Source organism: Pararge aegeria, chromosome 7 (genome assembly GCF_905163445.1).
Source record: "Pararge aegeria chromosome 7, ilParAegt1.1, whole genome shotgun sequence".
Taxonomy (NCBI): Eukaryota; Metazoa; Arthropoda; class Insecta; order Lepidoptera; family Nymphalidae; genus Pararge; species Pararge aegeria.
In genome coordinates, this window is record NC_053186.1 from 16165436 (window position 1) to 16190249 (window position 24814).

The window sequence follows — 24814 nt, forward strand, 5'->3', positions numbered from 1 at the left end:
GTGTATAATGTAACTGAGGAGAGGAAGAAGAGAGGGTTTCAAACGCGCCCCGGTCTAAGAAGTCCACAACAAACTTACCTGGGTGTTATTTTTATTATCACCATCTCACATTGACATTTTAAACTATTAAAAAAAACCGTTATATCAATCTTAACCTCAAAAACTCATACTAAGAACTCTCAGAATACGGCACGCGTCAGCTATGATCTATAACCCACATGACACGTACACCATGTGTACCCACATTTAACATCTTGCAAACAGAATAATAAATGACCATCTTTATAACTGCAGGTAGAAAAGAAAGGCATTAATCGAGCGGTTGATAATATTATAATATGGATAAATTTTTCACCGATTACAGTTATAAAAAACCTGCATATTGGGCTAGTGTTTATATGGTTGAAAAAACTGCACTCTGACTAAACTTAGCTTTGCTCATAGATTATTCAATGTGACGAGAAGCCCCAGCCCGTGCTAGCCCTGCTGGACGTGGAAAAGGTACTCACTAGCTTGGATGCATTAAAATTTACTCATGTTTAGTTCAAACTTTCGTGAAATGAACTCACAGAGAGAACAATGAAAACAATGTTAAATCAATAAAAAAGTTTATATCTAAAAACATGATTTAAATTGTAAAAAAACAGTGTCGGGTAAACTTAGTGGTTACGACTTATATTAACACAGTTGGCAATGTGAATCTTAATATTAAAGAGTTAAGGTTTACAGTTTCTTTTATTCTACTTTAGGATTTGCATGTTCGTAATCATCGTCGTTTTCGTATGTCGAATTGTAAAGTCGGAGAAAAGTAAATTTTATTTTTCTTGTTTTAGAATTCAAAGCGCTCTGGAGACAAAGTTAGTAAAACAATAATCAGTGGTATAGAATTTCGACTCTGAGACTTGTTACATTAGGTCTCCTTTACTTTGTCGTTATTGTATTTCGATTATCGAAAATGATTACGATTGCAAGCTCGTCCAAAAATGTTTATACCCACTAGTACACTCCACTTTTCTTACCTGTCTTCTAACGGAAACAATCTAGGTATTTTTTTTTTTAAATAGGTGCCCAAAATATATTTTTGTTGTAAAATAAAAATATATTTTTTTCATGTATTTTTTTAATATTTTTAAAACCTTCAAAGTAATGTAATTATTGGTAAGAAAAAATGGACCATAGGTACCTATTGCTAGACGTTATATGAATTATTTAAAACTTTTATCAAAATTCATTGCCTAGACTTAATAGGTAATTATAATTACTTATCAAATTTATAACCTTAGACATAACAACGAAAAAATTTATAACAAAATATTATTATCAAATTAAAAAAAAGAAATGCATTATACAGGGGGAGGTTGGGGCTAGGCAGTACATCTAACTAACGATTTAAATGTATTCTTGTAATGGACAACCATTAAACCCTAAATATAATTTAATAATTAATTGAAAATGAAGAAATAAATTAGATATGGTCTAGATTTATAACACGCTCATTTCTTGTGTTAGAGGTATGTACCAAAAAGTTACAGTAATACTTTTAAGGTTTAAGTTAAACCTTCCTCAGTAAACTATATTTTATTTATTTCTTTTTTACCCTATTTAGTTTTAACGTTTGTCATGTAGATATTAGGCCCGAATTTAAAGTATTTATTATTATTATTAATAATATTTAATAGGAAGAAATAAACTATTTTGTGTTAGACAGTCGCTTATTGACAAAAGCTATATTCATTGAACGATGCCTTTTTCCTGTCTCAAATTTATTCACTGATAAAAAAAAAAATTTAAAAAAACTAAATGTATAAATCAAAAAAAACATAACTATGTTTTTTTGCTTTATTGGTATTCTAGTACTACTATTCCATCTAGCCCCATTTTTTTAATTGGAAAGTATGTTTATTTAATTGTAATATCTAAAAAGCGGACTTTTTAGCGTCTTCTCTAACGCGTTGTATCTCACTCTTGATAGCTGAAATGAGCGGCAGCGCTGGATCATCCGGGGCTAGTCTACCCTCCGCGGTGATGAGAGCTGGGTTCACTATGGGCGTTGGATGCCGCTGTTGAATTGAATAAATTAAGCAAAACTTTTAATGTTCTGGTATAAACAGTCTTCTTCTGGTTTGATGACAAACCTGCCGTGCAAAGTCTATGCTCTAGAACTCTCTCTCTCTTACGAGAAAGTACGCCTGTGCCCAGTAGTGAGGTTTTTTTTGAACCTTACAATATTTGTGATTTGTAACTCGATGACAAAAATGCGTCACGATAAAGAAATAAATATATAACATAGGAGAGAATGGGATAGATACATCACACATTTTGATTCCTGTTTAGGAAACTGAATGATATGATTATATTCATTTTTCATTAAAATATTAAATAATTTTTAAGGTGGTCAAAAAAACTTACTTTTATCCTTAAACTTTATAACCATCTCATTCTTTCGTAGACTAGTTTCAGAAGTTTCACTTCTGCCGTGTGTTAGTTATATTGCACAGGATTTTTTTGTAGTGACATTTAACAGTCCTTGGCCCACCTCATGCAGGTAAATGGAAAGCATGCATTTTGGTAATCAGTCCGACATCCCAACCTATTAGTGGTCGCGGTGTCCATTTACAATCCTGAGCCCAACGTCGACATCATTCGGGGATGGCCCAAAAACATCCTTGACGACGCTGACGACCAAATAACTACCGATTATGTGTCCCAATTATATCATACATCCCCCGATTCCAGACGTCAAGCTCACAGGTGCGATCGGAGTGTCCAATTTACGTCGAATCCTCGCTGGAGGCAAACTCGGATTGACCCTCCCCCTCCCCCGATGTCGGCGCGCCCTGGGACTCTACCCATCTACCATTCAAGCCCCATCTCCCCGTTGACGCAGTTACTTTGCTACTGTCCTTCCACAAAAAAAGGCGTTGTAGTAGGTACCTCGGACGAGCTCTGTCACAAAAAGCTCTTCAACTTCGTAATAGGCTGATAGGTGTAACTTACATGAGGGGGTGCGGAAGGCCAGGCGGGGGTGGGTGGGGCCCGCCTGTCTCCCCCCGCGCCCCGCAACAGTGCGGTGCGCGGCCGGCTGGCGCTGCTGTCCGTTGTAGCACTACTTCTCCTGGAATGTATGGATGATATAAGGGATGAATAACAAGAAATGTGCAATCAAACTAATCCCAAATATACGGAAAATAAACAATTTAGTAATGCTATCCTTATCTATGAGGGACAGACTGGGAAAAGAAAGCCTCGCAACCAGGATCCTGGAAAGCTCTGGAGTAGGGCGTAAGGGGTTCACATCAATAAAAAATAACTATTAATGAATTATAATGATTCAACGAATTAGTTTGGCCATCCAAAGTAACTTGCCATGCAATGCTGCCAGCATCTTAGGAACTGTGCCTCGCTGCGGTAGTATCGAAGACGTTTTAGATTTTATTTAGTTTCACATAGTTTATTTGAGGTTATTAGGAATAGGAATTAAAATATAAATATATAGGAATTAAATTAGGAATAAAACAAAAAATATGTATAGCTACCTAACTGTGACAATATAAAGATATTAAAAAAAAAATAGTCACATTAAAAATTTTGAACTTATGCTAAGTAAATGCACAATAATCAAAATTAATCTTGGTCAAGAAGACTTGTCTTCATATTTCGCATATAGTAACACTAAAAACCAATGTAAATGTATTTGTGATTTGAGATGAGAAATAAATGGCTTTTTTATTTTATTTTCACCCTTATCTTAGGGAAAAAGGATAGCACTATTAACTACAATCTAACAATCTGCTATATGAACATTTTCTTTTAGGTTTATCATTATTTATGCGGGCGTAAGTATGCGATTATTATTCAAATTAAAATTGGATGTGGAATTTCAAGGTCACGCTTAGGTACATTTCTTACACGACTCAGAAAAAAGATATAACGAAGAAAGAGAGAAAATACAGATTTCAACAAGCCATCAGATGCGCTGATCTGCATCTGATGGTTTGGTTGTCACCGCGTATTTTCTTGTGTTAACTCTATACATATATCTATTTCCATAAAGTAGTTTGCAGGAAAAAGTTGTACAAAGGTTTTTCATTATCATAAATTACTGTAATAACCTACTAATGGGCCAGCGTTGTGGACTACGGCCTTAACCCCTTCTCATTGTGAGTGGAGACCCGTGCTCTGTAGTGGGCCGGTAATGGGTTAATACTGACGACGATGATGACGATGAGTATGATAATACCCCATCCATCAGAGTAGTCCCCCCTTTTTTAGTTCATGAACTAATTCCACACTCACCCGGGTCCCGCAGATCGTCCCCTGACGACATGGAGTGCCGTGTACGGAGATCCTGGCAATCGGACGTTGTCATTCCGAGCTTGCGTTACTGGCTCTGCAATCAAACCTTCATTAAGTCTTTATTCTCGATAAAGCTTTAATTATTTTCAGGTAAGGTTGTGAGTTTTCCAAAATCCACGGTCCTGGGCCGCTTGTTTCCAACTCGCTTGATGTCGTCCACCTCGTTGGGAACCCACTTTCGCTGCGTACCAGCGAAGGTGGGTTCCCAACAGGGTACGGTACGCTACAGGAGGTACGGTATAGGATACAGGTGCGGGGTCGCCTTTCGAGCACCTTGGGACCTTAACGTCCATCTTTTTTTCGAGCTATGTGCCCCGCCCATTGTCACTTCATCTACGCGACTCATTGAGCTACGTCGGTAGTCTAGATCTACTACGGATCTCCTCATTTCTGATTGACTACGTAGATATAGCATAGGTATCTCTACGCAATCTCTCCCAACGGTAGGGTTTTCCCATAATCACCACGCTGGGCTGACGGGTTGGTGACAACTGTATCTGCCGTCACCATACGGCACACTAATGTTTTTTCTCTCTTACTGCGACAATACCCCAAAGTAAGCGTATTTTGTGTTATGGGTACTGAGATGACGGATGAATATTTTTATGAATAATATACACAAATACTTATAAATAAATAAATAAATTTATTACGATTAAGATGACTGTTGAATATTTTTATAAATAATAAACATAAATACTTAGAATATACATATAAACACCCAGACACTGAAAAACATTCATGCTCATCACACGATTTTCCAGTCGTGGGAATCGAACCCACGGCCTTGGACTCAGAAAGCATGGTCGCTGCAAACTCTGCCAATCGGCCGTCTGAAACTACTGCCACTAATACGCTTTTATACGCTGTTTCCTCATAACATAACTTTAATGCGCGAAAGTTGGTGAAAACAATGAGAACACTAGTGTTACTCACCACTCTTCTTCTCTGCACTCTCTCTACTCTCCTTACTCTCTTTACTATCCTGCTTGTCGATGGTGAAGGTTTGGTGCGAGTCAGCACTGGAAGCCGCGCTTCCGAACAACGTGAACGCATCGTCCATCAGTTCGTTGAAGCGTTGTCTCATGCGGGAGGAGCCAGGGTCCTTGCGAGCTGATGCCGTCGCTGACTTCGCGGGACTGGATGGCTTGGAAACTAGAACCCGATTTAGGTTAGCTTCGGAAGATCCTCAATTTTTTTCACAATAGACAATCGGGCAGTAATAGTAAAGAAAAATAAAATGTATTTCTATAGAATATTCGTAACATGAAACGATGGTCCAATTAATATTTTTATGAAATAATCATTATAAATAACTTTAAATCTGGTGATTTAAAATTATAAACATAAAAAACTTAAATATGTGGTTACAGGATCGTGACTTCATTTGTGTGTAAACAAGCTCAAAGCAAACATTACTGTCAGTAAATTAAACTGTACAAGAGAATTGAAAGATAATATTAGTATTAAACACGAAATGATTATCACAAAAGTAAATTGGAAGTGTTACTCATTCTCTATTTTGTCTTGCCAAGTTACCATTTTTTCTTATTTCTGGAACATTAATGCAAATTTTATTTGGAGTAGCACCAGAAGTAATTCTACTTTCTTTCTTATTGAAATAAATAATTTTATCATCAAAGGTATTTAGCGGTAAAATACATTATAATTAATTCCAATTGGACATTCAATTTAGAATTTATAGCGAGTTACAAGAAAAATTTAAAACAAAGTTATTCTTATCGAAACTTGTAATCGAAAATTTCTTAATTGAAAAAACCCGACTTAAAAATAAGAAGCCAAATATTTTCTGTAGAACTCTACGTTAAATAAATTCAAAATATCTCCCAAATTAACTGTTCCCACAGGATGCTTTAAAACCAAAAACAAACCTGGACGAAGCAGCTGGCAACAATTAGGTACACAAATATAACACGAGCTGAAACTGTAAAACTCAGTAATAAAGGTTATTGCGAAGGAAGGTTCTTACCATCTTTTATCCTCTGGCAGTGCAAATCCCATACCAAAGGTCCAATAACTCCAGGGTCCTTGTCTATGCTTCCCAGTCGCACTAGTTGCGAGGGCATCTGTCTACGGGGTACCACGTCTTTTCCACTCTTCGGCTTAACCTTGGGGCTGGTCGGAGACGAATCTATGTCCAGATGTCTCACTGATACAGGTTCCAGTATTTTGGAGAGTGGTTCTACTATGTTACCCCTGGAATCGAAAATTATTACTTATAAGAGAATTTGACCGTGCGTTTTTTAAACTTCTATCCGTCTCTTCCGAACTAATCTATGAAATACTTTCACTAACTTTATGGGATTATTACATACAGGTAGAAGAATATACAGGGATTGCAAAAGACTCTTTTTAATTTTAGAACTCCATAACCTATGGGGTGAAATGGGGTTTGGAAGATTTATTGAAATCCATATGGTTTTCGAAGTTCGACCTTGAAATTAAGAACGTTGGATGGATACTTATCCATAAAAAAGAGGTTTTCCAGCGAGTTTAATTATAATCAATCATAATCATTCTACATAATCTTTAGGGAAATAATATATAAATTATTATTTAAGTGTTTCTTTTTTGTTTCAACTTTAATTTTATCTTTACTTTCTGTTTAATTTAATTCCAAGTTGTGTACACATACTTTGGGTTGTAGCTTAGAACAAAACTTGTTATTAATTATATTTAGATCTACTCTTAGTTATTACCTGTTTTGTGTACCTAATATCAATAAACAATAAGCAATAATATATAAAGAAATATGCATAAATATGATGAAAAATAGGGGATGAAACTTTGACTTGTCAGAAATTGCACACGGACTTAGACCATGCTCTGATAAACTTGTAGTAAAGAAAAAGTAAATAATTACCTCGGAAAAGCATTCACCGAAGGCATAGAGAGATATGAAGTAGGCGTGGCCGGCGCAAAAGGTGACCGCTGACCACTGTCCGAGCTATCCAAACCAGCTGCTTCAAGTAGACTGTCTGTCGTTCCGACTGTAAGGCAAATATATAGGAATAGTTCGTTCACTGCATGTGCATTAACGGCACATACCGAAAGGCAGGCGGCAAGATTCAAACTCGGCTCCACAAATCGAAGTCGAAGTCTTAATCACGGGGCTATCAGCGCGCAATTATCAGTCTAAGGATTAGTTTCAAGTATTCACCTCGTTTTTTCTGCGGCATCCTGAGAGCATGTGGTTTTTTCTGTCGCCTGCGAAGCGCGGCTGCGACTTCCGATATACCAGATGAAGTTGTTGATGAACTGTAATTAATTTAAGCCCGAAGTAAATAAGTAACCCTAATCCAAAATTTTTAGATGACAGGTAATATTGAGCTGTAGTGCTGTCCTTGTCAAATGTGTTTCCGTCACGGGACGCCTGACAGATGCGAAACATCGGAATTGTGTTTTTATAAGTTTTATGAACCGAATACGACAGGAATCAGATATTGCATTATGAAAAGATAAAGCAGTATAAATTTGTTCCGAAAATAAAAAAGAAATGCAACTCTTAATAATTTATAACCTAATCATTGGACGTCCGATTGGCGCAGTTTGCAGCGACCCTGCTTTCTGAGTCCAAGGCCGTGGTTTCGATTCCCACAACTGGAAAATGTTTGTGTGATGAGCATGAAAGTTTTTCAGTGTCTGGGTGTTTATATGTATATTCTAAATATTTATGTATATTATTCTTAAAAATATTCATCAGTCATCTCAGTACCAGTAACACAAGCTACGCTTACTTTGGGGCTGTGTGTGCGATGTCTTAGTATATAAATTATTTATTTATTTATAGCCTCTCCTTTTTGTAAGTCGGTTAATAATGACTGTTTATTACAAAATTAATATTCGTTTTTATTTTTAAATACGAAAAAGTTCTCCGTCTCTTTCCCGTAGTGAGAGCAATACTACTAAATTCAATCCGCTATCTGAAGATTGTGGATTCGATTAGTTTTTGACTTCTGACGTCACTGATGCTGGGAGAAAGAAAAAGGATAGAGGAAGATGCTAATTTGGGATCCAGACCCCAAAAAAAGTATTTTTAAATCTCTGATATTCTCTAAGATATTCTTGATAATATCTTAGAGAATATATTCATTCTAATGATATGCTGTAAAGGACCATTTTGATCAAGACAAGATAACGTATCTTATGTATTGAATTGGATAAGGAATATTATACTGTATTGTTTAAAATAATTTTGTAAATAACCTATAATTTTTATTGTGAAATGTATAAGATAAAAATGGTAAAGGTGGGTTCTCCTGTGGGGATAAACATATACCAACAAAGACTTTTTAGACATTTTTAATGTAATACATTATTAAGATTAGGGTTTAGCCAGCGTTTGCAAATTAAGCGCAAAAAAATGTGTTTATTTACGACAATACTTCAAAAACCGGAGAAAACTATCAATGTTTCTCCACTATGTTATGCATGTATTATACAAATAAACCTTCCTCTTGAATTACTCTATATATTTAAAAAAAAGCATCTAAATCTGTTGCCTATTTTTAAAAATCCAAGCACATAGGGACAGACAGACAGCGGGTCAGACATATTGTTTCATAGTATGTAGGAATATACTATGTGCCCTTACACTCCTGGGTGAGGAGGACTGTGTCAAGTAGTGTGATAGTGAGGGTCAGCTGTTGAGAATATGCTTTTTTTTGATACCCAAGTTCATTTTGGACTTGCCAATGCAAATCATTAAACAATGTGTTAAAACACATTTAATAAATCGTATATAACATAATTAACATATAACACATTAAAAAAAAATTATATCCTAACGTATGCGATTGATAAGTTTCTCAACGACAAGGTTGCTTGGAAGCAGGTTTCCACTCTCATCTCTCACAAGATAGAAAATTTAAAAGATTGTAAACTGTAAAATGATGTTGAAAAAGAGCAATCTGCTAAGTTTCTTGCCGGCTCTTCTCTGTGGAATCTGCCTTCCGAACCGGTGGTAAAGTCACTACAAACAGACTAACTTGACGTTTTAAATGGCTTATAAACTGGTCCGACTTGAAATAAATGAATTTTTAATTTTTAATTCAGTTCTAGCAACATGTAAAAATATCAGCAATTTACTTGCTCCATTGTAACCTATAGTAAAAATTTGTACAAAAACACTTTGTTGATTGCGGCCGGACATGGCTCGAGCCTGCTTGTCTCAACTGGCCCTGTCAGGGGATAAATAAGTCCGGGGATAATCAAGGAACACTCACCCGGAAGCACTGCCAGTCCTGTAAATTGGTAACAGTACACTACTCGGTCTTGTTCTGCTTGGAGAAACCACGCTTATCAACTGAAAGGACATTTCAATTTTCAATGAATATGTAAGTTTGAGCAGCGAATGAAAAATAAAAAGGTAAATGAATATTTAAGTTTGAAAAAACCTTTTACAGCTTGTTTTTAAACAGTCTCTTTTTTCCTCTCTTTTTCTTTTCAGGCTTCTTTATGACATATAAGTATATACTGTATATATTCTATTTTACTTTATATGTGTATGCATAAAATTTAATTTAATTTTTTTTTTTATATCTATATTTTATTTTATATGTGTACGTATATGAAGCAAGTATATTTTATTTTTATTATTTATCTATTTTCGTAATTTATGTTTATTATTTAAATATTGTTTCGTTTACACCATAATCCTTCTTCTTAACCTCATGTTCTGCGGTAGGTTGGCTGGTAGAGATCGCTTTTAAGCGATAAGGCCGCCTTTACTTTCTTTCTTTCAATTGTATATATTATTTGCTTTGTGTATATAAATGGTGTAAAATAAAGTGTATTTTTATGGAGATGTAAAATGCTGTATTGGTTTTACCCATAATCAGGTATGATAAGGAAGCATGGATGCGTTGTAGAGATCGTTTTGCGATAATGCCGATATTACCATCTATACCTTTGTGTTGTAAAATATCAAATAATGGGCGTAGTTACAATAAATATTTACTTTTATAACGCTGATTTATTTTCATGAAATATACCGAATCGAACATCTTTGATTTGTGCAAGCTACATTAAGTGTATGCCAAAACCAATCGTAACCGATTTCGGTACACCATCGCATGGCTACGTACTCGTAGTTCAAAGATTTAGATTTATTTCAAAAACGTGCCGTTTTATACACAGCAGCAGCAGCAGGCCATACTACATTTGAATAACAATTCTAAAATTGTTCCATTGCGTCAAAAACCAACAATATATATCGCAAACGTATATTCAGATGAAAATTTCACACGATGTAACAGGCGTTCTTGCAAGCAATTCAAAGTACAATATCGGCTTAAAGTATTTAAAGTAATGTATCGACTAAATTTTTTTTAATGTATTTAATTAATGTATAATATGTATGTGCATAAAAAATATGTGCTACGGCATATATTAAGTACTTATACATCCTAAATCTCTGTGCCACTAGAATCCTAGATGCACACGAAATGCATTTTATTGTTTAAATAACAATTTTTTAAAGAATTTATTAATTATTTTATTTCAAATACACAAAATTAAAGGACTACAAGTGAACAAAACAGTTATTTTGAATAACAGAAAGAAATATTTTACAAACCTTGGAATCTTTGTCTTCGTTGATCTGTTTCATTTGATTACGCTCTGCTTCCCGCATCATCTCATTTCGATACGCGCGTATAGATGCGGCAGATTTTAAATTCTTCTTTCTGTAGATCAAAATTTTAAAAGTGCAATAATCTTCAAAAACACAAATAATAATTATCTGACCAATTTTCTACTTTACTTATTAACAGAAACTTTATTTTGTTTTATTTAGAATAGTTAATTGCATATCTGTATTAAGTGAAGCAAAAAGAAGGAGAAAAACTATACAGGTATGCGCAAAGTCGGTTTTTTTTGAGGCATTTTTGCCTCAAAAAGAAGTCTGCAAGAGCCCAAGGTAACTTGTCTTTTATCTTGCTAACCAAAGGCAATCTGTCATATCAATACAGCATTTCCGTTTAAAACACCCCCGTATTTTTTTTGGTTTTGCATGCAAATGGCCACTTTTTGGTAAATTAACAGTTTGCCATATCTAATGACGGATAAGTGAAGTTGTTTATTTGATTCCCAGTCTGGGAGTATTGAGCTAGTTAGGGGCACATAATTAAACTTTTAAGTCTTGAAATAATATAGAGCAGGTTACTGAATTCTTGTAAATGTTATAATGAAACTTATACCTAGGTTAATCTAATTACGAGTACTTAGACAAAGTGTTGTGCCCGCTTGGAATGCTGATTGCATTTCCGCGCTGGTTAATCCTTTGGCAATTTAATAAGCCAGCCTTTCTGTCACCAGATGTAATGGGAATTATAAGAACATAATTACGAATAATTAATAAACTTCATCATGCCGACCAAAGGATGTCTACTGCTGGACATACGAGTAGGTCTTTTGTAGGAACAAATATCACGGTGCCACTTGGGTCCAGTTGCGGGTCTCTGTGACTCGATTGATGTCATCTAGCCACCTCGACAGGGGGTCTACCAACGCTGCGGTTCCCATTTTTTTTCTTCGGATTGTGTCTAGCTGATTAACCCTAATGATTTTAACAGCGTAACGCGGGCTTGTTGGCGTGCCTCGAATGGGGCTCTACCAGGAAGAGTTTGAACCATAGCGCTCGAAGAAGCGAAGGAATCGTCGGTCTGAGGGCGCCTCATGTGAGGCCGAACCTCGGCTCAGGCGACGATTGGAGTGAAAGAGTCACGGACGGTAATTAGTCCGCACGCTTCCGAAATCATGGTGCGAGCCCACGTCCGGATGACGTCAGAAGTCGGGACCTCGTCTTCGCCAGCGAAGACGCTGTGCAGAGTTTGATTGTGTGTTCTGATAGGGAGCATTGTCAGTAGTAATCTAATCGACAGGGTCGTGAAGGATATGTTTAGGCCTCCTCTAGTTGAGAGTGGCGCTAAGGTTGGGTGAATAAAAAGAAGACTCAACTATGAGAGGGTTCGGATGTCGGATAGACTTCTCAAGGTAAATTGATTACCGGTGTGAGGTCGTCCCAACGTCCGTTGGTTCTCTGAGCAATGTGTAAATGAATATGAATATACTTACTTGTGAGCAAAACACAGTAGAACCAATATAACCAACAGCAATAGTATAGCAATAGTGGAACCCACTGCCAAAGCCCATAGCTCGGTCCCGTGAACGCCTGTGGACCCAGCTTCTCCTTCCAAGCCTTCAGCCGCTTTCAGGTACGCTGCTGGGAATGTTCGCTTCTTATTAGAAAAGTCCTATCATAGTATATAGGACAACGTAATAGATAAAAATGCTTGGGTGTGAATTATTGCTCTAAACAGGTTACTCTTCTTATAATTTCAAACGACGAATGTGAGATGGTGATAACCAAAAAAAAACAACCGGCTAATTTATTGCGGGCTCCTTCGTAGACCAGGACGCGTTTGGAATTTTCGTGGCTTTAGTTTTAAGTTTACCGATATGGTTATCGCCATCATCTCACTACCGTGTACTTCTCTTGAATGTACGCATCAATGCCACCATGGGCCTACCTTGATATATTTTTGTAGATTCGATATTCAATTTGAACAAAAACTGTGAGTGGAATTTCAAGATTAAAGAGAGAGAAGAAACATAATATAAAGACAACGTAAAAAAGGGAAAAAAATAATAAAATAATTGTTTACATTGATTTAATATGTTACTATGTTAACTCAAAGTATACTAGCTCTTTTTACTCTTTTAAGAAGTTTCATTTCTATCACGTGTACTTGCAGCACGCGCTTTTTTTACGCGTGGTTTTTTTTTAAAACAAAACAACTTAAAACAACTTTTTAGAATCTGAATAACAAATTCCAAAAAATAAAAAATCTGAATATAGAAATACATTATATAATACGGGGTTAATAATAATTATACAATATGTGGTATATGTTTGTTTCCTGCCTGCGTTTATGAGTAAATAATAGTGTGTTTATTATTGCACTGGTGGAGGACATATAATGTGGCTTATTACGCACATGGTCATTTTTTTGGCCTAGATTTTGGTTCCATAATTATTAATGTACTAAACAAACTATTAAAGCTTTTAACATTCTATTATCTACATTAAATTAGCTGCAGCTAGTAAAATCACAAGAAATACTTATTTCAATATTATCATATTTATTATTATCAATGTTATACTCACGCTCAGCTTTAGTTGTGACAACAGCACCTAGTTCTTTAGCAACTTCTGCGTCTCTAACTAAACGCATGTCTCTTGCTGCTACTGCCGCTGGAACAGCCCTGCCGCCTACAAGCACTACATATACAATTTGAACACTGCCTTCTGTGGACTGAGAAAATAACCATTATTATAAAATCTATTTTTTTTTTTAAATCGCAACTTTTCGAAGGCGGAGCAGGTTTTGAAACCGATTTTTTTAAGCTTTTTCCTGTATTCATACTAATAAGTTTATGTTGCATTACGTGGCCTTTACTATATTTAGTTGTTTTCATAACATTTACCTCAGTTATATTCTGTATATGGACTTGAACGGGTGGTTGCTGGTCAGGCTTGATGATTTCTCTCTTAAACAAGACAGTCTCATTGTTTACTTCTAACGGAAGATCTATATGATCTTCTTTGTTTTTCTCAATTACTTCTTCTACATCCCTCTTGTGGACTACGACAGTCGGAGTAACCAGAATCCATGTTTCTACATTATTTAAATTAGTTACTTTTATCGGCTCTAGTGGTGATTCATCTTGATCTATTGAAAACATTTCTATATTTGCTAAATAACTTCTGTTCATAGCATCACTAGAGTTTTCTGATCTTTGCAATTCATTATTTACAGCTAAATCATCTAAGCTAATTAAAGTTTGGTTATCGTACAATTTTTGAGGAGTTTTGGCAGTGTTGGTACTTATGTCTTTATTTATAACAAAAGAATGCACATCGTGTTTCTTTCTTGGAGTCGGTGCATCTAGAGACTTGATTATACCAAGATGTCTTTCTTGTTGTCTGCAAGAAAATATTTATAGGCTCAATGTTTTTATAGGCAATATTACTTGTAGATGTTTCTGTAAAACATTTTATTTATTCCAGGCCCCTGTTTCGGACAATACACAGGAAAGGCATGTAAAAAATTTAATACCTAATTATTGGAAACCTATAATTACAGGGAACGAAACAATTTTTTTCGTTCGCTGGGTGTCTGAAACTGCATCGTAACTTGGTGAATCAATAAAACGTAGTAATTTTGCAATTTACAAAAAACCTGTACTTACCTCAAGAAAGCCTTCTGGTACAACCTAGCAAGCCTTAGCTGTAAGCTATCAGGAGTGGATCCTTGGATGACAGTGAGGAGCCAATACCGTCGATCTTCTGGTATATCAGGCTCCAAACTGTCTGGCGTTGCTTCGCAGTTGAGAACGCACTCCCCGCTCGTCTTGTCGGTCACCGCCTGGATTGACCATACTCTGTCATCATCATTACAATGCTGAGCTGGAACCCTTGGTTGGACTAGGTTATGCCACACATGTCAGATGTTATTCTGGCGCTTCTTTTATTTGAGAATGTAAGTTTAGTAGTCTAGTGGAAGCACGGAATGCTAAGATATTTTGAAATATAGTGCGTGATAGTGCACATTGCGGGATCTAATGTAATAATAATAGAAGCTTTCACTAGGTTGTTAGATCAAGGGTCGTATACAGAAGGCAGTAATTCTTGAAACGGCACGTATTGTGAGGAGGTTCTTCTCTCTGGATCCCTGAACGCCGGTTGCTTGGGTACTCAAAAGCCCCGCAAGAGGTGGATTGGTTTGGTTTTTTTTTATATAAATTTTTAATAGCTTTTTTATGTAAATTTATACTGTTGAAAATTAAAAAACAAAGATATATAATAAATAAATGATAGTTAAAATAAGTTAATAGTTATAATAGCTTGGAAGGTCACTTCTGTGGGATGCAACTTGTGTTGATACCCTAGCTGCATCACACATCCAGGCCACTTCGTCAATGGTAGGTGCGGCTGCTTCCAGTGCCGAGCAGGCCAAGAGGCGTAAATATGAAAACCTGGATAGCAGCTTCATTTTTGTGCCTTTTGGTGTAGAGACTTTGGGACCGTGGGGTCCGGAGGCAAGAGCCCTTTTCAAAGAATTATGGAAAAGGGTTATCGAGTCTACCGGTGATCCTAGAGCGGGCAGTTACCTTGGCCAACGAATTAGTTTGGCCATCCAGAGGGGAAATGCTGCCAGCATCTTAGGAACTGTGCCTCGCTGCGGTGGTTTCGAGGACGTTTTAGATTTTATTTAGTTTTTAAATAGTTTATTTTAGGTTATAGTTATGTATTAATAAAAATTATAAATAAATTGTAAATAAAATATTAATATACCATTTAACCTATTAAATATGTTAAAATATAATAATAATATCTAAGCATTTATTCGGGGTCCAAAATAAATGATACAATATTTACAATGCCCTACGGAAGGAAAACCTGTTTTACAGAGAGTAGGTCCTTCCTAATGGTACCTTCCTAATAGCTGCTATTATGTTACAAACTTAGGTTTCAACAAATCTACAAAAGAGAAATGATGTTCATCCAACGATTGGATGAACATCATTTCTCTTTTCAAATATATCAAGTCAAGGAGTTCGCTGCTGGACATAGATCTATTTTAGCAAGGAAAAAGGTATCTGTGTAGTGCAATTGTGACATAAACGATTATGAGTAAACTCGGCTACTTAAACTGAATTAAATTATTTAGACCTTGCTTGTTTTTGATCCATCTCAGATCCCGCTTACCCAAGAAAGTATAAAGGACAAAATGTAGAAAACGCATATGATGCGTTATTTGATTAAATTATAACAAGTTACTTCTACTCACCTGCGGCGGGTATGAGTCCAAGTAAACAGTGGCCAATACAGTCGTGGTTCGTACCACAGGGGCAGTTGGAGTGGGCATTGGGACTGACAAGTCAGGAGGGGGAGGCCCGTCTCCGGAACCCGTCCAGAAGAAATCCTCCAGGCGAGGCGTGCGGGTGTGTTGGTCTGGGGAGACCAGCAAGTACACTGAAAAATGTAACAGCTTCTGAATCGGTGTGGCAGTTTACCAGTAATGCGTGGACCATGTGGTGTGATCGCAGGGTGATTACTGATTACGTATCTCACGATAGGCTTGTGACAGGCGTAAATCTTGCAATCTTTGCCGTAGAACGTCACTTTTGCATGTAAAAAAATGCACAGCAATTATCGCGAGATTTACGCATGTCAAAAGCCTGTTGTGAGATACGTAATCAGCCTTCGGATCCCGTTCAGAAGAAATCTTAACTCATCATGGGAAAACCAAAGATTTTTCAACGAACTGACCTGATAATATTAAGGTCTAAAATTCTCATTAGATTTTGTGTGGTGATAACTACTAGTAGTTAACACTTTGGCCTGCCTTGCGGGGACAATGTTCGATATCCGGCATGCCTTAGGAACTTTTCAGGGTTCAGCAGGTAGGTATATGTTAATTTCAGCAATTAAATATCAGTTGCTTTAGTGGTGAAGAAAATATATCTAGAGGAAACCTGCATTATGAGTTTCCATATTGCTCTCAAGGGCGTATGTAGTATACCGATCTGCACTTGGCCAGTAGCGTGGTGAACTGCGACCTAAAGTTTATCCGCTCAGAGAGTATGCATATATTGGGTTATCGTTCTGTCACTTGGCGAATTCGAGAATATTTGTGATTCAGTGCTAATGCGAATTACAATTGCTTCATGTAGTTGACAGAATATAAAATAAACAAGTTTTAAAGTTAAGTTACAGTGACATTATAAAGTCGGTAAATATTTAAACTTCTGGTAACCATAAATTCATATTAGCCAGATATTTTATAAAATTAAATTGATTAGGATTTTTACAAATGCGGTAATAATTATTATTTAATTAATAAAAAGTTTTTAGGAAACAATTAAAATTATATTTGATTCACAACCAATGTTCATGAATTGTATAGGTACTCTTCAGTCTTATATGAGACTCTAGACGATGCAGATATACCTCACGGTATCTTAGTCCTTATCACTTACTTTATTCAGTCATATTCATCTTTTGGACTATACTTCTACTTATGTAGGTACATTACGTATAAAACGTGTAACGTGGATGCATATGTAAAAATATTAAATCAAAAGAAAAGCATATTTATTTTCCATACAAACGAATTCAAAACATTCTAAGTGTTTATTTATGACAACCCTATTGAAGATAAAATACCAACACGCGCATAGTAGCTATGCTACGCGATGCGTACCTAATAAAGTGACAGGAGTCATATGATTTTAATTTTGCTTGTGATAGGCTGTATTTGATTCCTTTCAGTAAAAGCTGTGGCAGTGGTTTACTGAAAAACACAGATAAGTCTCAGAGACAGTACATAATGTAGCGCTAAGGCCTGCGATGAATTATTTCGGTTTCCATTTAGGTACACAAAAAATATATAAAGTAAAGGCGTCTATCTCAATAGCAGGCACGGTAAATAAATAAATAAAGTACAGTCTAGTTAGCTACTCCATCGATAAATGTTAAATACGGAGGGGAAGAGGTAAATGTTAAAGTAAACGACAAGATGGTAAACACGAGGGAATCGCGTGATCTCCCGAATAATGGGGCTCACAGTTTATTGGCCCGGCTGAAACTACTGCAACTTTGGTTAACTTGATGGCCCAAGGGATACGAGCTAGCGGGATGACGCAGTGACTTGTACACTTTGCAATGTTTGTGTCTATACTTGTAAGTATTTACGAGTACATAAATACGTGGTCTATTCACGACATCGCAGATAAGTATTGTTTACAACATCACAGATCAGTTGATTTTAAGCAACGCGCGCAACGGTGATCCCAGTTGGTTAAGTTTCACCTTGAAGATCCAAATGAGCCTTTTATTGCTCTACGCCAATATTTTTTCTATTTCATATTAGTTTTCAACACAAGCCCTTGACTGCAATCTTATCTGTGGTACACTGCACTGATGAAGATGTTAGCGGGCTAATCGTATAGGGTATGCATATAAATAGTGACTTACCCCTAAAAGCTCTCTAAGCGGCAACGTACCAAAACGCTAAATAGCTTGGCGGCACGGCACGTCTTTGTTGGTAGCCAGCCAAGGCCAAAGCCTCTGGTGTAAATTCAAAAATGGTCAAGTCCCAAATATTTTCCATCGGAATATAACCTGGAACCTCCCACTTCTAAGACCACGGCGTACATGACTGCGCCACGGAGGTCATGAAAAAATTTTCTGTACCAGCGCGGTAAACAAAAAAATAATTACAGACATATTACGGACTAGGATAATCTCTCTAACTCATTACTGGCCCACCACAGGGCTCAGGTCTCCAGCCACAATGAAGTTTTATTTATTATATTATTATTATATATTATATATTTTCTGCAGGTTTGGGCCTTAGTCCGCCACGCTAGCTCAGTGCGGATTAGTGGACTGCACACACTTTTGAGAACATTATCTCGAACTCTCGGGCATGCAGGTTTCTTCACGATGTTTTCCTTCACCGTTGCAGTAAGTTATATTTCAATTCCTTAAAACGCGCATAACTTAGAAAAGTAAAAATGTGCGTGCTGGAATTCGAACTCGCCTCCTGAAATTGAAACCGAAGTCCCTAGTCACGGGGCCATCACCGCTTCATAATATGGATATTTTAAAACTATCACGAAATATAACATAGGTAATACCTATTACCCTCTACCTCTTTTAAATTAGACCACGATATTGAAGGGAGGTTACGTTGGAACTACCCTGTACCATTCACTACATTTTCATAAAAAGAAGACGCATTTCCCCAATACAAGGTTTGTTACGTCGATTTATTAAGGCTCTCCTGAAATCCTGTAGCGGTAACGTTGAATAACTACTTTAAAAGGGGATTTAAATCAGTGCTTTGTTCAGCGACTCCCTGACACGTTTGATGACGTCTATCGTCTTTCAGACTATCAACGATGCATTTTCTGGTGTAAAGCCACCATTCTAGAACCCTTAGATCGCAACCCCGTCCACATTTTTGTATTTGGCTAGTGGTACCTTGAACCTTCTAAGTAGTACTTACTACAGATTTTTTTGACAGAACTTTTCCGGGGAATTAACGAATGAATGAAATGCACTATATTGTACACCAAAAAAAAAACAAGCATTAAAAGTCGGTGCCAAATAAAATGTAGAAAAAACAAGATACTTTCTAAAATATAAAATGCATTAGGTACAATACATTACTGACTTTAATGTTTGGTCAGAATGTCGTGGCAATAGCCACCTTAGCTTTAATATTTTTTACACTGTCCATTGTAAAAAATATTAAAATTGGTAGAGAAGTAAACGCATACCTTAAAACCCAAGCTTTATAAACTTTGCCTCTTACGATCTCTTTATTCAGATGTAGAGAGACTTTTATTAATTAGATTAGTATATCAGCCTATTTTCATCTAAGATTCGAAACTTGTATTTCCCAACGCCCAAAACTGTGAAAAGCAATACCACTTTTTTTTCAAGCGAAAGTATTTCTGAGTTTGAGTTATATAGCTAAAAGGTGGGTCTGTAGGTTACATCCTGCCGATAACCGGGTTCGGTACAATCGAATAACATCCATATAAAAGGTGTAATTCGGCGGTTACATGCGGGTACTAGCATCCTTTTGTCAACAAGCGGATGGTAGACGACGCATCGGCGCACGCGCAGCCAACCGAGACTCGACACGATTTAAAAAGTTATTATTTTGGTTATTATTTTTGCTTAGCTGTAGCCGTAAGATTTGGTTAGACGACGACGAAGCAAAACAAAATTCAATTAAAAAGGGCAATTTTTAAAAGGGGCTGGATTTTTTTAAATTCTCTATCAACGGTTCGGGAACAGGTTCTTTCGAGAACAAAAAAGGTGCTCTTTTCTAACATAGCCATTGTAAGATTTAATTATCGGTATTCTATACAATATTGTGCGAGATGAAAGCGTAATTGGGCTGCTGATACGAGTATATTGACTCCGATAGCGGTAATAGCTCCAAAGCATACTAATAGTAAGATATAACACAAAGAAATACTTTTTTTTTTTAAAGAGTAGACCGTGGGTAAGCTCCCTAGGGACTCGCATATTTGAATTTTTCAAACGCATTCTTAATCAATTTTTTTTTTGTTTGGGACACGAACTTTTATTTTTTTATGTAAAAATATTTTAATGAATTAAAATATAACTTACTCTTTTCTTCATCTTCGTAGTCGTTTCCTTTAACGTTTGAAAAACATGTACCCAAAATAACTATTACGAACGGATCTACCATTACCATTTTACTATGTGTTTGGTTAGATTTATGCAGACTGAATAAGTGTAACTATTAATTTTGCGCTAGAGCAACAACTTCTATACAAAATATCGAAAACTAATCCTTGAACAATCAAATGCATTATGGTAAATTCAATAGTAAGTTGGCTATTAATATTATAATGAAATAAATCACGCGAGTTTACTTTCGATTCAATTACTCCAGCCTACTGTAATAATTTCTCGAATGCTACTGTGCTTTTTGAATTGCTAACAATGCGTTGCTAAGCAACAAACTTGAATCACGCGCGTTAGATGTTCATAGACAATAAATTTACTTTTTTCATCCTGATACCTTAAATTTTTTTAATTGATAAATAGCTTACTAAAGAGCTATTTTAATAATAATAAACATAAGAGGGCAACTATTTAACCTAATTCTTTAAAATGTCATCCTAAAAACCAGCAATGAATCAATGTTACCCAACTTTACTATACTGTTAATTTAACGTTGTCTCTGGAAAATAACGTTGCCATAATTTAAAAAATTCTACTAGTTAATTAATATTTTATTATTTCTTCGTGTTCATTTGGATAAATAATTACTATTGGAAGTGAGTATTTGCTACCCATTTCAAAAATCAAAATTCATTTGTTTCAAGTAGGCCTAATATAAGCACTTTTAAAACGTGAAGTCTGTGTAGTCACTCTACCACCGGTTCGAAAAGCAGATTCTACCGAGAAGAAGCCGTAAGAAACTCAGCAGTTGCTCTTTTCCAATATTAACAATTTACATTTTACATTTTAATATTAATTTTTCTATCTTGTGAGAGATGAAAGCGGATCAATCATGTTGCACTCAATTTGTACACAAATGACAAAAAAGGCTAAAACAACGCCCCGGTATTTGAGCTTGATAACGATAAAATACAACGAAATTCACAAATTGGATTTGTAAATTTTAGCACAAAATACTGAATTTGCCGTGATCAAATTTAAAAACGCGGATTCTACTGACATAATTTCTTTTTTTTTTTCTTCTGGTATAAATGGCATAGTCACTATATTTCTCAATGGTTATAAGTTGATCAAACAAAATTCTACTCTACCGTCAGCAAAATTCAATTTATAATCGTCTGGGCAGGTTGTAACATTAGTTTTGCGTGTGCTAGCTCGTTGCCAATTAGTTTTGCGTGTGACGTAATCTGTGATATACTACTGCGTTACAGGCATTAATATAAGAGCTACCGTGCATCGTCACTTACAAAATAGTAAGTCACGAATTACGACGCATTTAAACCCCTAAACAGTTTCTGAACTGAATGGTAACCAACTTCTCTCGCGGACTAGAGGCATCTGCCAACGGAAGGTTTGCCATAATGACTACGCTGGGCAGATGTGTTTGTGATTGCAGTAGATTAAAGTAGTAGCATAGAGGACGCTGGTGCTCGTACTCCGTTATATTTTGATCGGCTGTCACCACACGGCAACTTACATAAGTAAATAGCATTATTACTTCTGACTTATAATAGCAATTGGTTATTGAATTAAAATCAGCGATGTATAATAAATAACCTACAATTTTCACAATAACATAATACAAACGACATCATCGACCATAAAAATTGAAACGCAGCTCTGCAATTTGTGGCTTAGTAGCTAAAAACCAGTTACTGGAGGATACTGATAGGCTGTTACTTTAAAATTTGGAATATAGAAAACTTATTATAGTTAATTGTTAAAAATAATTTTAACATTCGATCAATTCTTTTTAAATAATAAAGTAAAGTAGTAGAATTTTGAAAACTGTTCTGGCAACACACCCATTATTTTTCCGTCGTTCGGGCTCCGCCATCGCGATTTGCAGCTCTACTCGTGTGAGTTCGTCGCCTTTCGTTCGACGGGCTGTGCGACGTGTACGGGTGTGTGCGAAAGTATGAAGTGAAATCGTACATAAAAGTGTGTGAAATGTTTAGTGATAGTTTTTACTGTGCTGTAAAACCAAAATGAGTGCGAACGGATGATTTTTCGTCTGAATTTCGATTAACAATTTGTACGCTCGCGGAACACGTAACATTTTGTATGGTCGGTTTCAAAATGGCTGTGTTTTGAAGGACCCTTTGTCCGCTTTCGTTTGCATCTTCAGCATGATAGTGGAATCACACACACAGAAGATTATCTTTGAAAGGTAAGGCGTGTTATTAGCTACAGTTTGAGTGCAAAAGTCCAGTGGAAAATAACTGGTTCCCAACGAATCGTGGCGTCGTTTATTGCTTTCTATGGAGGCGATATTTACCGCTCACTCGCAGTCGCTTTATACGGGTGATTTCTAATAACACTGAAGCCACTTGCTACGTCAAGGAACCGTGGAACGATTCTTGCGTTACATTTGTAAGGGCTTTACCTCGAATTCTAGATTTATTTACGTTTTGCTGACGTATGTTTCTATTTGTCATGCGGCCAATCATATGTTTACTATTTGATACAATTATAACCATACTTTTGTTTATTTTTGTAATCTTGTTAGATTTTTTGTATTCTAATATACAAAGTGTAGTGCAGTTTACTTGTTTTAACGCAAATAAGTCGTTTGTGCTGCATTGACGTAAGGAATTAACTGGTTGCATGGTCGACTTTTTAAACGACGTGTCACGGATATAAAATTAAATCGCCGTTACTGATCACCATCACAGGCAGCTAAGAGTCTTACTGGTTACCTAAAATCACCATACTGCATTGGAGCATCATGGTGTTATATTAGAATATATTCTAATATAACACCATGATGCTCCAATGGATGATGGATGTAGACATCCATCTCCTATGACAGACAAATATGTTAAAATAATGTACAAATTCGCATGTACAGTTCGTTTATATAAATATCCTAAAATATGGTTATTACAAGGTACAAAACTTACAAGTTGTCACTACCTGAGTACACTTTTAGTGTCGACAAATGCCTTCAATAACAGTCTATAATTAACCTACTTTAGAGGAAAAATACTTCATATAGCTGTTGAAATTGTATAGATTGGGTGAAAATCACACCTCTTCATAAAGTTTCCACTTTGACCTTTAAAACTTTAGTCTAAAGGTCAAAGGTGTTATCTTTTCTTAAAACAAAATTGCTTTGAGGAACTAATATCTTGTTTCTTGCTAGCTTCTTAATGGAATCTTCATTTTGTACTAGTGGTAGTCTATAGAAACACTTTTTGTTAAAAAAAACCAGAAAGATAGCCTCTACAAGAAATATGTTTGTTGATAGGAACAAGTATTAGTTATTGGGGGTCCATGATTCAGAAGTTACATCAAGTCCGTGACTACAACCCCTAATTTAGAATGTGTATTTTACTTAGAAGACAAGAAATGCTCATTTCCAACACTATCATTCTACACTTATAATTATGTGTGGGAAGGCAACCTGCTTCAAAGCAACCTTGGTTATTAAATTAGAAAAATCTGTATGGTTTTTAACCCACTATGGGAATTTAATGTGTTTTTAAAGCACATAAATATTGAAAGACTAGGTAGTAATGTTGTATTATATCATCAATACAACACCATACAGAGAACAGAATACACTTGTCACATCAAAATTGGTTCAGCCATTTGGATGTATTTGGTTGAAGCTGAAATTTAAATAATCATAAGTTTAATATTACTAATACATAGTTGTTTTAGCACAATAATTATTGTTTTTTTTTATAATTTCAAATTATTATTTTCACTGCCAATATCAGATTCTTTACAGGCAAGAAAATCAACTACAACCAAATAACATTAGTGAGAAGATTGTATTAAAATAGCAACAATGCTAGCTGGCAAACTAAATGACCTGACTTGGTTTATTGCCCTCAGGCATTTACTTTCCCCACTGCGCCTCAGAGAGCACAATATAATCTGTCCATCTCTGTTATTATCACTGACATCTGATGTTCTGACATAGTGGTCTTGATTTGTGGGAAGAAAACATTGCTTGCTTCACTAAATTTAAAAATATAATTAGAGTGTCTCTGACTTGTTTTATGGATACACATACTGAGGTTATAAATCACAGCAAAATATCTATGTTATTGTATATTCAATGCTGTATTGGAGTAGTTACCATATGGTGCCTTAGTTAAATGCCTTAAATCTTGTCATTTTCTTGTG

General features: G+C 35.9%; 2 protein-coding genes across 5 annotated transcripts in view; one reads left to right on the plus strand and one right to left on the minus strand.

Moving 5' to 3' along the window:
- Nucleotides 1-1916: 1916 nt before the first annotated feature.
- On the minus strand, nt 1917-20747 carry LOC120625280. The gene is made up of 15 exons (XM_039892296.1): nt 20597-20747; nt 16233-16417; nt 14632-14807; nt 13867-14365; nt 13547-13694; nt 12454-12601; nt 10955-11063; nt 9603-9682; nt 7538-7635; nt 7241-7367; nt 6347-6573; nt 5293-5511; nt 4297-4390; nt 2998-3115; nt 1917-2060 (listed from the first exon to the last, which is right to left on the minus strand). The coding sequence occupies exons 1-15, from the start codon at nt 20682-20684 to the stop codon at nt 1917-1919; spliced, it is 2460 nt and encodes an 819-aa protein (XP_039748230.1). The 5' UTR covers nt 20685-20747.
- A 1766-nt stretch (nt 20748-22513) lies between these two features.
- LOC120625139 (homeodomain-interacting protein kinase 2) overlaps nt 22514-24814 on the plus strand; it is a 183613-nt gene continuing 181312 nt past the window's right edge. For all 4 annotated transcript variants that reach the window (XM_039892097.1, XM_039892099.1, XM_039892100.1 and 1 more), the window contains exon 1: nt 22514-22847. The gene's annotated coding sequence lies outside the window, so the exon portion shown is untranslated. The remainder of the gene's footprint in view (nt 22848-24814) is intronic.

What these genes read in the sequence shown, in the direction of transcription:
- LOC120625280 (XM_039892296.1), bottom strand. Translation starts at nt 20,684, where the DNA reads ATGGTAATGGTAGATCCGTTCGTAATAGTTATTTTGGGTACATGTTTT. An exon ending in TGGACTCATACCCGCCGCAG is followed by an intron (nt 14,808 to 16,232) that starts GTGAGTAGAAGT and finishes TGGTCAATCCAG; the next exon opens with GCGGTGACCGACAAGACGAG. An exon ending in TGTCACAACTAAAGCTGAGC is followed by an intron (nt 12,602 to 13,546) that starts GTGAGTATAACA and finishes GAACATTCCCAG; the next exon opens with CAGCGTACCTGAAAGCGGCT.